This window comes from Anastrepha ludens, chromosome X (genome assembly GCF_028408465.1).
Source record: "Anastrepha ludens isolate Willacy chromosome X, idAnaLude1.1, whole genome shotgun sequence".
NCBI lineage: Eukaryota > Metazoa > Arthropoda > Insecta > Diptera > Tephritidae > Anastrepha > Anastrepha ludens.
The window spans coordinates 76,887,352-76,901,464 of NC_071503.1; the positions used below are offsets into that span (position 1 = coordinate 76,887,352).

At 39.1% G+C, this 14,113-nt stretch overlaps 1 protein-coding gene across 9 annotated transcripts in view; it reads right to left on the reverse strand.

Annotated features, from left to right (window-relative positions):
* LOC128869629 (calcium/calmodulin-dependent protein kinase type 1-like) overlaps window positions 1–14,113 on the reverse strand; it is a 361,072-nt gene that overhangs the window by 131,391 nt on the left and 215,568 nt on the right. For all 9 annotated transcript variants that reach the window (XR_008455349.1, XR_008455348.1, XM_054112200.1 and 6 more), the window contains one exon: window positions 2,622–2,696. Coding sequence is in view for 7 of the 9 variants with exons in the window: in XM_054112200.1 (XP_053968175.1) it covers window positions 2,622–2,696 (75 nt within the window). In the remaining 2 variants the exon portion in view is untranslated. The remainder of the gene's footprint in view (window positions 1–2,621; window positions 2,697–14,113) is intronic.

The following is a 14,113-nucleotide window of genomic DNA, read 5'->3' on the forward strand; positions in this document are numbered from 1 at the left end:
GTGCACGAACAATAAGTGATGATCCCGATGAATTGCACAAGTGAATACGGGCTATAGCAAGAATGACATCGCCGCTGATCTGCTCTGCTTTCATGGTGACTTGGTTGCCATTCGCTTTTCAGACCACTGGTGTTGTTGTTGCGAATATTCGGTATAGCATCGCTTTCATTATTTCTGTGTATCAGTGTATGGTGACGTGCGTTACATTGCTGACACCTACGGCTGGACGGACAGTTGCTTGAAGTATGGTTCTTACCCAGGCAATTCAAACACAGGCTAAGGCGCTTGACACGAAAATATCTATGAAATGGGTCCATATTCATGAGTCTTTCACAACTGAAAGGGCTGTGGTGAGAGCTTGAATCACATAGCAGGCACCTTTTGTGTCAATTCGCAAGTGCCACCGCGTATTTCTTGCTGGTTTTAGGCGAAGGTTTTTTCATCGGGGTTGACAATTGGTTGGCTGCCTTTTGGTTTCAAGCATGTTGAATGTCTGGCAGCGACGGTCAAGGAATGCAGCAAGGTCTGCCCAAGTTGGTATATTTAAAGGTGATGAGCTTCTGCAATTCCAGTTGATGGCCACTTCTTCTTCCCATTTTGTTCGAGTTGCTGAGCCTAACTTGCTTATTATAATGTGTAATAAAATTGCTTCCCCGATTTGTTCCGAAGTTGCTAGTGACTACATGGCCCGAGGATTGACGCTGATTGTGTCGATGAAGTTGCGAAGCAAATATGTATTCGATGACGACAAATTCGTGAGTTCATAAATTTGCTACATGTGTGATTGGCAGACTAAACGGCTACTGTTGAAACGACTGACTATGAGGTCCAGCGCCGTATTATAGTTTTTGCTTGTCACTTCGAGTGATTGTATTAGTCACGATGCTTCGTCAGTGAGACACGACCTGAGATACTGAAATTTTTCAACCTCCGTCAAGTCTTTGTTGCTGTGCACAAGGGTGGTAAAGACATTGTAGAAGTCCAACCACTGCGACTGCTCAGTGCACTGTATTGGCGCTCTACCAAATCCAATTTCGCGGTAAGTTGACGCAACGAAAAACTGTCGCTTTCGATAACGCCAACGTGCAACGAACGCAAGCGTGTTAAGAGATTTTCACGCTGATGAATTTTTACTCGATGCTTCTCGTTGTGGTTCACTCACATTGGCCGGTGCTGCGGTGGCGCCTTCATCCACTGGAATATTTTCAGGATCCATTATAGAAATTTTATTGGAAGTAAAATACGTTGAAAAGTTTTAAAATTACTAAAGGCCGAAATCTAATCGTTTAGATCCGGCTCGAAGGACCGTGGTGAATCGTGAAGCCTTTTTCACGATTTTAAATATAAAAAAAATCAAGCGCTTACATTTTTCACGACGTTTATTTATTGAGCTCTGACAATAGAATGATTCTTATTACTAAATTAAATATATGCATATGCGAAGACGCTTATGGTATATTGGAAAGGGCCTGCTATTTCACCTGTTACAATATGAAGGTCACATATCGTATGATTTTCTGAAATAGCAGGAAAAAAATTCAATGAGCGAAAATAGTTCGAAAAACTTATGCTAATGCTATAATTTATTTGGCAAAAACGAAAGAAAAGAAAGGTGCGAAGATAGTGGAAGTAAGTAAACGGGAGTTCCAGCGAAGACAATAGCGACGTTAGCGGCGACAACAACAACTGCAGTGATGAGAGAGTGTGAATGTAAATTTGATAGCTGTACCGACAATTGGAAGTACAGGGGCGGCGACGATGAATTATAAAGAGGGGCGCGAACAACGATAAATACCAAACTTTGATTTATTGTACGCGAAAACAATCAGAAAAATACGTTATGATCAAGTAATAACACATTTACTGAGAAGCCATGCACATAATGCTTTAACTGTATGAGTGTTGTAGAAACGTCACCTGGAGTGTTGAGTTGAGCAAATTAGGTCATGCCACCCAAATGGATTTAATTGCGACATGTACTCGATTCGCTAGTAATAAACAAATAAATAATTGGCGCGTACACTTCTGTTAGGTGTTTGGCCGAGCTCCTCCTCCTATTTGTGGTGTGCGTCTTGATGTTGTTCCACAAATGGAGGGACCTACAGTTTCAAGCCGACTCCGAACGGCAGATATTTTTATGAGGAGCTTTTTCATGGCAGAAATACACTCGGAGGTTTGCCATTGCCTGCCGAGGGGCGACCGCTATTAGAAAAATGTTTGTATTAATTTTGCTTTCACCGAGATTCGAACCAACGACCTCTCTGTGAATTCCGAATGGTAATCACGCACCAACCCATTCGGCTACGGCGGCCTAGTAGTACACCGGAAATACGAACTCTATTCTGCGTTGGAAATATCAAGTGAAAAAACCCTTAAGCTCAATTAGTTATTCTAACAGATTAAAACTCCTTCCAACATTTTTAGGGGAATGATACTGTAGTAATAGATTTTGACGGTAGGCTGGATCCGGCCCAAGACCCAGTGGAGAAATAATTGTCCTCCGTTGGGCCCTCGAGTTTTTAATTGGTGTGAAATTGATCTTTATAGAAAAAAATACTGATGAAAGCTTTGGAAATCAAAATATACCCAGAATATATTATGCTTAAAGATTTATTACTTACAATTCCATTACCAAATAAACTTTCGATTTGTCTTCAAATGTCTCCAAGAGTTGTACGATGTTGGGATGCGTTAACCTGTAATGTAAAGCAATATATTCAAAAATTATTTTATAGCATTGCAAATGCTATTTGGTTAAAATTTGTTTTTTTTTAATATATTCAGTATATGTTATACGCTTGATATACAAGTTTGGTACCAAATTTCTACGGTACAATATTCTGTATTCCAAATTCTGGCTGATAAAACCCAGTATAATAAAATTCTACCTCATAAAATTCTTTATTACGAAGTGATGTATCTACAAATTCTGTACTGCGAATAACTGAGAACCGTACGGATATTGAATAACGAAAATATCTTAAACATTTACACCTCGTCTCTGCCTTGATATATTATTTGTTTATTTAAAATAAAAACAGCTCTGCATTGCTCTATTAAATTCTGAAAAACAAAAGAAAGACAATATAGGAATTTATATTCGAACGAACTTCATTGCAAGTTATTCAGTTTAAAAAAACTACTAAGTCAGCTTGCAGGCAAATACTAAGGAACTCCCTACAACAAACCAAACAGAAAAATTCATGAAATTTTTATTTAAATCGATAGCACAGTCCATATAATTTAATGTTTGAAGATTATAATTATTTAATGCAAATGTTGACCGCAACTGCGCTTCAAATGGTCCATCCGCTTAGTCCAATTTTGGCATACTCTTTCCAATGTTTCGGCCGGTATCTCACATATAAATGCTTTAATGTTGTTTTCCAATGCGTTAATTGAAGCAGGCTTATCTGAATAGACATGAGCTTTAACATAGCCCCACAAAAAATAATCTAAAGGCGTTATATCGCACGATCTGGGTGGCCAATTGACAGGTCCCCAACGTGAAATAAAATGTTCACCGATCTCGCCTCTCAACAAGTCCATTGTTACGCGTGCTGTGTGGCATGTGTCACCGTCTTGCTGAAACCACATGTCATGCAAGTCAAGCTCTTGCATTTTGAGCAAAAAAAAGTTGAATATCATTTCACGGTAGCGCTCACCATTCACAGTTACGTTACGATTCGCAGCATCTTTGAAGAAGTACGGTCCAATGATACCTCCAGCCCATAAACCGCACCAAACTGTGACCTTTTCTGGATACACTGGTAGCTCTTGCATTGCGGTAGGTCGTTCGGCTTCAATTCTTGCACCAGCTGTATTTTGAAAGGTTTCACACCTAAATCCGTTCGCAAAATTTTCTACGTTGTTGAGTAACAGAGGCCCAATTGCTGCGAACGGCGACGAATCGATAATCTATGGTCATCATTAACATTGGCCGATACAGCTGCGATATTTTCTTGAGTTCGCACTCTACGTAAGCGTGTTGATGGTTTGATGTCCATTATTGTAAATGTAGTTCTAAATTTAGTCCCAATAGCTCGAACAGCCGCTTCAGTGGGTCGATTAAACTGACCATAAAATGGAAGAAGCGCGCGATAAACTTTCTTAACAAAACACGCATTTTTGTAATAAAATTCAATGATTTGCAAGGGTTGTTCGTTTGTAAGACGATTCTGGGTAAAAAATTAGACCAAACTTTGACAGTGAAACAAAACACGAAACGTGCGTCAGCGGTTTAAACCAACTGTTTAAAAAGATAATAGCTAAAAAATCACCCTTTATAATATAAAAATAAAACATGGGCTGAAAAGTCCCGGCATTAAATTGCATTCACCTCCTTTTTCAATTAATACTAACCTTAAAAAGACAGCTTTTAAAATTTCATGATATTATATTCATTAGTTCATGAGTTATTATGCTCCGCTCCATCAGAAACAACAATAAAACGATGGTTTGCTGACATCAAACGTGGTTGTGGAGACACCAATGATGCACAACGCAGTGGACGTTCAAATGAGACGGTAACACCAGACAACATCAAACAAGCCTACAAAATCGTTTTGAATGATCGATAACTTAAGTTGCGTGAGTTAGCTGGCATCGTAAAGATATCAAAAGAACGTTGTTGGCCAAAAATAAGATCGTCTCAAGTCAATCAACACAATGGCAAACTACATTAATTGAACTTCGAATTGCTCCCACATCCACCGTATACATTTGGCTACCAGCAACTACTGGTTGTTCGCAGACCTAAAAAATCTTCGCCGGTAAAAAATTGCATTCGAATGAAGAGGTTATCGCTGAAACTGATGCCTATTTTGAGGCAAAAAATAAATCGTTCTACAGAAGTGGTATTGAAATGTTAGAACGGCGCTGGAATCATTGCGTTTTTTTTTATGGAAATCAGGTAGAGGAATAAAGCAAATTTTGAACAAAAAAAAGGGGCTTATTTGCTAGGTCTGGGACTTTTCAGCCCATGAGCTATATAGCATTGAAACGGTTAATATAAACATGTACTTATGCCAACACAGTAACCCATAACGAAACATTGTACGAAACAACACACATCAAACACATATCCACACTACTAAAATGTTTAATAAGTTTTGGGTTAGATAAGAGAGGGCGTTTCTACTACCCTAAATTTGTTTGCTATATTGGTACACTCTCTTTAAATTAATGTATGCGAAGTTTAATTTCAATGTGTCAATTCATTCTTCGTTAAAAGGAAAGGAAATTTATGAACGAATGTTGAAAGTGAATACGGATTTTTTTCAGAAAGCTGTGTGCACAATGGATGCCGCATTCTCTAACAATTGAACAAAAACACTTTCGAATGCGACTTTCTCAAAAAAATTCACAGTTATTTCGGAAGGCAAAAATTGAAACAATAGGCTAAAAAGTGGTGTGGTTCGGTCGCATGTTTCCAGACCAAAAAACAAGCATGCGTGAAAAGCGTTTTTCATCAAATGATTAGGTCATAACAGCAGTGGAAGCGTAATTTATAGCCCTTCCAGATTGTCACTCCAAAAATGGAATTCTCGTTGGCACAAGCGTACTGATGTTCAGGAAGACTATACTGAATACTAAAGCAAGCCAGCAATTGAACCGATTTAAAGAAAATAGTGCTCTTTGTGTTTACGGCAGAGTCCCTGATAACCTTTTCAATGGCAATATTGAAGAGGAGACATGAGAGCCAATCCCCTTGCCCAGCCATTTCTAAAATCTGTCTTAGTACGAAAATTTGGTCAATCGTTGCTCTTCCCTCTTGAATCCAGCCTGGTAGCTACCAATAATGCGTTTAGCATGCGGTTTAAGTCTAGCGTTTAGAATATTTGAAAATATTTTGTAGATGATGTTCAAAAGAGTTATGGGACGGTAATTTTCACAAATCCACATGTCTCTTTTTTTATGTAGAGGGCAAATTATTTTAATTTCACACATCTTTGGCATACGTTCTTCATTCCAGATTTTGCAAACCAACTGATATATGGTAAGGAGGTATTCATTACATACTCTTGTGTTTAATGGGCTTTGTTCGTCAAAAGCACAGGACTTGTTGTTTTTTCGGGATTTAATTGCCGCCATGAACTCTTGGAAGGTAACTTCTTCCACCATTGCTGAAGACTTTAACTGTGGGTATTCGGGTTCAATACCTGTACTGTTTCTGTTAAGAAGTTTATCAGAATATGTTGCCAACCATTCGAGGATTAGGTTTTTTTCCGTTAAGAGTAAACCATATTCATTTTTACAGTAGTATGTCCTTGGGTTGTACTCGCATCTTTCTTCGTTCACGCCTTTAAAAAATCTTGATAAATGATGGCAGTTGAAGTCTGCTTCTTGTTGTTCAAACTTTTCCTTATTAAAAATTTTCTTTTTTTCCTATACAATATCTTCTAATCGCGTCTTAAATTTTCATACATTTCTGTAGATTGCTGCGTTTTGCGGTTTATCATTGCAGTCTTCGTCGAACCAGAAAGTTTTTCGTTTGTTCTCGGATTTTCCCAACACTTTTATAGCTGCAACCTTTATGTTTTCGCATATACTTCTCCAAACTTAATCTACGTCTTCAGAGCAGCTCACTTGGTATAGACTTTCGTCAAGCTATTTCTTAAAATTTTTTTCTATGTCAGGATAATCTGGGGTTTCCAAATTAGTTCTATGAGATATGTTTGTCAAGTTTTTCTTCGTGTTTATTATCCTTGCGCCTATTCGAGTGGAAAGTAAAAATGGCCAGAGTCTACGTTCGCGTCGCGTAAACTTCTCACCTGGAGGACGCTGGATTTATATCTTGAATTAACTAGTACATTGTCGATTTGGTTCATTTATTTGCCATCTGGAGAAACACATGTAATTTTGTGTATGTTTCGTCTCTCAAACATTGTACTGCCAATGACCATGTTTTCTGTTGCAGAAAAATTATTGAGACGAATGCCGATATGCTTCCTATATATTTCTTCTCTACCCTTCATATCACCAATAATGATTTTCATGTCGTGCTAAGTCACTCCTCATATATGCGATCTAGCGTGTCATAAAAAGTTTCTTTTCCCTCATCTGATTTCTCTTCGGTTGGGAAGTGGCCACTTATTATGCTTATGTTATAAAATTTAGACCTTATTCGGATGGAGCATAGTTTTTCATTGATAGGTTGAAAATCTGTTACATTTTGTCGGGTTTTGTCAAAGACAAGAAAACCAGTTCCAAGGATATAATGCTTTGGATTGCAGCTGTAGTAAAAAAAGAGGTTGTCTGTAAAGTCGGTTTACTGACGATAGTTTAACGTGACAACGTCATATATATTAAAAATATTGATGGAATGGTTGCAATTTTCAAAACAAAATTTTAATTTTATTTGTTTGACAGATATTTTGTATGGATATAGAGGAGGAGGTAAATAGAATTGCAATGGAATAGGTCAAGTTACATTTACACAAACGTGAAAAATGAAGAAACATTTATCAAATTCATGAAAGATATCTTCAATTTCGATTGTGCATCAGACGTTAATAAGTCAACAACACTAAGAGGCACCATCATCGATTTGCCTTTTTCAAGACACTTTACACTTGAAACACTCCCTTTCATTTCCTACTTTTTCTATCATCGTCCTATTCTCAACAGAGAAATGGTTCATTACCATGCACACAGGAAGAAGGCATATGCAAATACAGGTATGTGAATTTATATACAAATGCACATATACATAAATATATATGCTCACTCAAGTAGGACAGAGCCAGATGTCGAACATTGCCGAACGCGGGGGCCGATTGTGCTCTTTGTCGTTCGTTCCGCGCTCTCGCTTGCAGTTCAAGCACATTAGCTATATTAACATTTGCTTGCACACGGAATAGATTCGTATATTTGATATGTCCATATGACTTGTATGCATCTTTACACATAGATTTGTTCTTTTTGAAAATTGCGCGAAATTGTATATGCATATGCATGTTTATATACATATATTACTATACAACATATCTTATAAGGTATGTGGTAAATATTACCATACATTTTTTCCTTCATATATATTATAATAAAAAAATTAATAATAATAACATTAAAATAACAGGTATTATTAACAAACTTGGTTTTATTTTAAATTCTTCAAGTGAATCAAATTAATAATAATCAATAAGAAGGCATATGCAAATACAAATACGTGAATTTATATAGGTACATATGCGCATATACATACATATATACGCTCACTTAAGTAGGAGAGAGCAAGATGTCGAACGTTGCCGTTCGTTTGCTTTGTTCGTTCCGCGCTTTCGCTTGCAGTTCATTCAATGCAATGAGCAAGGTAACGACAAATGAGCAAGGCAACGGCAATGTGCAAGGTAACTACAAATGAGTAAGGTAACGACAAATGAGCAAGGTAACGACAAATGAGCAAGGTAACACTAATGAGCAAGGTAACGACACATTTTTTCGTGCGTGCAGCCGGCTAAATCGAATTATAAGACGTTATCACGTCAACATCATATTTTGGATTGTGTATAATTCCAGTTCCTTTCCATCTAACTTCTTGCACTGCCAGGATACTCGCTTTGTAAAGTTCAACTGAGTCGGCAAAGAAAATAATTTTAAATCATCATAGTCCTTTTTCGAGATGCGGGTCGTCGTCATAGTTTTCCGTTTCTAATTCGGGGTTTAGTTTCAGCTCCCAAGACAAGACTAGGTTGTCAGCCGAAATAAATTTATAGCGATTAGAAATAAGCCTACATATATTATATTTTTCCTGTATTCGGAATCGACTTATCGTCGACATTTCCGACATTTTGGTCCTTCAAGCCTGATTTGAATCAACGTCCTACGGATTTACAATCAACACCACTCGTCGAAGTAACCCTCATGTCGTGGAAACAAAGAGAGAACAGAAACATGTCCATTTACCACACTTATCGGACCACCCTCATCACTGGCCAAGCAGACCTTTATAACCACTACAATCATGTGGATTACTTATTTCAACGCACATCGTACCTGTAATCTCGAAATCGTGTCACTAGCAGACGATTATACGATTAGCGATTTGAAATAACGAAAGATTTGCTATCACGGCCCCTTAAGTGAGAAACAAGTGATGAGATTCAAAAGCGTTTCGATCACGTAATTCTTGCTGACCCACTCTTTACCACCACAAGCAGAGTAATGATAGAACTCGCAGCCGACACATGTCTCATCAGCTGTCGCCCAGTACACGCCACTAAGATGGATTTTAACCGTATCAAAAGTTATAAACTGGACCCTAAGAACAACTCAGCATATTAAAAAGTTACTGAATTGTCACGCCAAATATTTTATAACCTGGTATCATATTGTTATTAGCAGATAATACAAGTTGGCCGTGGTGGGCCGTTTATTTCAAATCAACATATCCCTGTATCGTCCACATTAATTCTGTAAGGCGAAAGAAGGGAAATGTAGTACTGAATAACGCACCAACTTCACTATAAGTATTTCAGTTTATAAAAACCAACAAGCAAAAAAACCAAACCAAGCAGCAAGTAACGCGCCACAACAACCCAAACCAAAGGACACAATACGGAAATATGTATATAACATTTACCCGTTAATATAAATATGTACAGAGTATCCGGTGGCAGAAATAGGAATTCAATAAAGGCTACCAGTGTGAATTCTTTATTATAAATTGACTTCTCCATTTCTGTTCAAAAAGAGTCCCTAATGATAATAATTTATTTCAATAACTATTACGAATACAAGTGGGTTTTTTTACTATTTCTTTTAAATGTTGACTGTCACGTCGGATACCTTTGAAATATGGCCTTTACTTTTGAGATACCCCCACAGAAAATGTCCAGGGGTAAGATCAGCGACCTGGGAGGCCAGGATATTTCAGCTTATTTCGGCTTATCAGCTTGTTAGGGAAGAAATCAGGAAGTATCGCTATGATCTCTCCGGCCGTGTGTGAAACCATGTGTGTGTTATGTTCACAGGGTTTAGGGGAAGAAAAAGCCGCCCTGGTGGTCAGAAGACCTGACTATATTAAGAAACGACAGCAGAAGACAGTTTAATAGAGCGAAAGCGACACGAGAGAGTAAAGACTGAGACTGCTATTATAGTAAGCTAAAAATTTATAAAAAAGAAGTGAAGAAAGCGAAAAGGTCTGGTTGGAGAACGTTCTGTGGAGAAATGGAGGGAACCACAGAGGCTTTCAGACTGCGTAAAATCCTTTCAAAAAAACACTATTCCTCCGGATACCTCCAAAAACCGGATAAGAGTTTGACTATTTCGAGTGACGAGTGGACACACACTTTCCCAGCAACGAATCATCTAACGTATTAATCAACAATAGTACAGAAAGACCTAACTCTGACATTGAAGAAATAATCACTGAATCCAGGATAACCTGGGCAGTGGACACTTTTAAACCATTTAAATCTCCGGGTCCAGATGGATTATTCTCGGCCCAAATACAACATTCACTCAATTACGTCATGGAGTGGTTAACGGCTATATTCAAGGCTGCTCTGAAACTTAAAAGTGTCCCATCAGTATGGAAAGAGGTAAAATTGTCTTTATTCCTAAAGCGGGAAAAAGTTCCCACGCAGCACCCAAGGATTTCAGGCCAATCAGCCTATCCTCCTTTTTGCTAAAAACATTAGAAAGAATTTTAGAAGAGCAAATTAAGGCTAATATCAGCCCTAATAAGCTTAGTATCTCACAACATGCGTACTGTAAAGGGAAATCTACTGAAACAGCACTTAACTCACTTGTTACAGAAATGGAGAAGTCAATTTATAATAAAGAATTCACACTGGTAGCCTTTCTTGATATCGAGGGCCCGTTCAACAACATCCTACCGGATACCATAATAAAGGCATTGACGGATTTCGGGATCTCTGGCGCTCTGGTTGAGTTCATCAAAAACATGCTCTTGAGCAGATTTGTGATCGCAACCCTAGGGGCCTCAGATATCAAGATAAAAGTTAGCAGAGGAACACCTCAAGGCGGTGTGCTGTCCCCTCTCCTATGGGTGCTGGCATTAAACTCCTTACTAAAGAGCCTAGAGGAGAGAGGACAACACGTCGTACCATATGCGGACGATGTTGCAATGGTAGTAAGAGGGAAATTTCCCAATACACTTAGAGAAGTCATGCAAGATTTACTAAACATGGTTGAAAACTGGTCAAAAGCAAATGGGCTAAGCGTCAACCCCAATAAAACTGAGCTCATCCTATTTACCAGGAAACACAAAATTCAAAATATAGCTCCCCCGACTCTAGGTGCAACGACACTGTCATTTAGTGTTGAGGCCCGCTACTTAGGTTTAATACTAGACAGAAAACTAACTTGGAAGGCAAATGTCGAAGATAGAGTAAAAAAGCCGACAATAGCACTATACTCTTGTAAACAGCTGATAGGACTAAGTTAGGGTCTTTCCCCATCTATCGTATATTGGCTTTACACAGCAATTGTCAGACCAATCCTAACATACGGCATATTAGTATGGTGGCCAGCTTTATATAAATTGTACATTAAAAGAACCATGGTACACGTACAAAGAATGGTCAGTCTTTGCATCTGCGGGGCCCTTAGAACCACACCCTCAGATGCACTAAATATTATGCTTAATATTATATTTACCAATAGAGCAATTCGGTAAGCAAACAGCTGCCAAAGCAACTCTCAGACTAAGAGAAATCGGAAACTATCCAACTGGTCCTTCACAGCCATTGTAAAGCCAATACTAACATATGCGGCACTAGATTGGAGGCCTGCAACAGAAAAGAAATACAACAAAACTAAGCTGAACAAGATACAAAGAACAGCGTGTATCCTAACTACAGGAGCGCTTAGCACCAGTCCTACTGAAGCGCTCAATGTACTAACACATCTATTGCCATTAGATTTACACGTTAAAACAGTAGCTACTTGTAGCGCGGTGAGACTCATAGACATAGAAACCTGGACAACAAGGTCATACGGTCACAGTAAGATCCTCCTACAGGGACCCTCGCTGCTCAAAAACGGATCAGACTACACAGTCCCCGACCTCAACTTCAAGAAAGGCTTTACGGTACGTTTTCCACCGAGAACCGACAGGAGCAAAGGAGAGGTGATTAGAAGACACGATATTGAAATTTATACCGATGGTTCTAAGATGAACTGCGGTGTGGGAGTCAAGCAGCTATTAAGGCCTTAGACTCCAACTACATTTCATCCAAACTGGTCCTACAGTGTAGAGAGGAGCTAAAACTGCTCAGCCATTGGCTTGAAATTACCCTGATATGGGTTCCCGCCATAGGAACATACGGGGCAAAGAGATAGCGGATGAGCTAGCAAGAAAGGGTTCGACACTATACAGAGCAGAGGCGGTGGCAGTCTCCACCCCACTGGACACACTAAAAGCATCCATTGCTTCACACTATCATGCTTTAGCGGAAAGAAGATGGAAGCAAATACCTACATGTATTACAACAAAAAACACATGGCCACCATACAAAATCCAAAGGACGAATGACCTGTTAGGATGTTCTCGGCCAAACATCTCACGCCACACTGCAACCCTTACAGGCCACTGGAAAGTAGGTGATCATGCAGCTAGACTCAACCTACCCTTCAATCCTATCTGCAGAAGCTGTCAAGCGGAAGGAGCGAAGGAAACTCTTTTCCACTATTTATGTGAATGTCCGGGACTAGCCAGGGCGCGACTTCGATCCTTCGGCAAGCCTTTCTTACAGCAAATTAAGGAGATCTCAGACATCGAGATAAAGGATTTGCTGCTATACCTGGACCTCACTAAATGGATCTGACTTGGAAACAAAAAAAAAAAAAAACACATCATACGAGATAGTGGTAGTAAAAGGTGCTGGTCACTAATTAGGAGCATTTCAGCTCAGAAACATTCAACCACCTTAACAACAACAACAAGAGAAATCGGCCTACTCAGAACGAACCAAAGAGGACACTCTTCAATTTTAGAACAATTCCCCTGCATTCCCGGAACAAAGGATTTCTGTAAGACCAAGGACATCAATTTAAATAAATCCTTTGTCACAGTATTTCCTTCCAAAGAGGAATGTGATAACGGGCTTATTGTTAAGAAAAATGATTTACACATCTACACAGATGGCTCAAAACTGGACAACAAAGTAGGTGGAGGGGTCTACTCTGATAAACTCGGAGTATGCCAATCATTTCGCTTACCTGACCATAGCAGTGTATTTCAGGCAGAAGTCACTGCCATAAAAGAGGGACTTACAGAAATAAAAGCGAGAGTATTATCCACAAATGAAGTCTTTATTTACTCGGACAGTCAAGCGGCAATAAAAGCACTTGAATCAAAAAGGCACTCGTCAAAAACAGTTCTAGAATGTTTTAAACTACTAAATTACGTATCTAAGTGCTACAAGGTGCACCTTATCTGGGTGCCAGCCAGAGGAATATTGCAGGAAACTGTAAGGCGGATGAACTTGCACGAACCGGTACAACGCTCGATCTCGAACCGGATAAGGCGCTGATACCCATGCCCATAGCCACTTGTAAATTGCATATAGACAGGGAAACCATCAAAAAGGTAAATACAAGCTGAAAAAACCTCACAACATGCGAACAAAGTAGAAAAACATGGCCGAGCTGAAACAGCGATCGATCGAAGATCTTGCTAAGATTTAACAGAGAAGCTATAAGAAAAATGATAGGTGTATTAACTGGTCATTGTTTAATAGGCAGCCACGCTAGAAGGTTAGGACTCCCGTACTTCGATTTCTGTAGAAGCTATCTTAATACAGCAGAAAAGGAAACAGTCAGACACCTTTTATGTGAGGGTGAAAGCCTTGCTATGAGAAGGCTGCGCACTCTTGATACAGCATTTCTAACCGATGTAGCGGGCATAGGCCATCTAAAACTAACGAAGCTCTGTTCGTTTATTAAAGCTACGGGATGGTTTGAAAAGGAACACGTAGAGTAAGAATAAGCTCCAGTGGTATCACAATGGACCTGCGAAAGGTCTAAGTGTGTCTTTATGACAACCACCCCACCTACCTATGTTCACATGAGAAAGGATGTTCTCTCAATATTGTGAGAAAATAATTGTTCAGCAGGCGCCGATTTGAGTCCACGTCCATAAAAA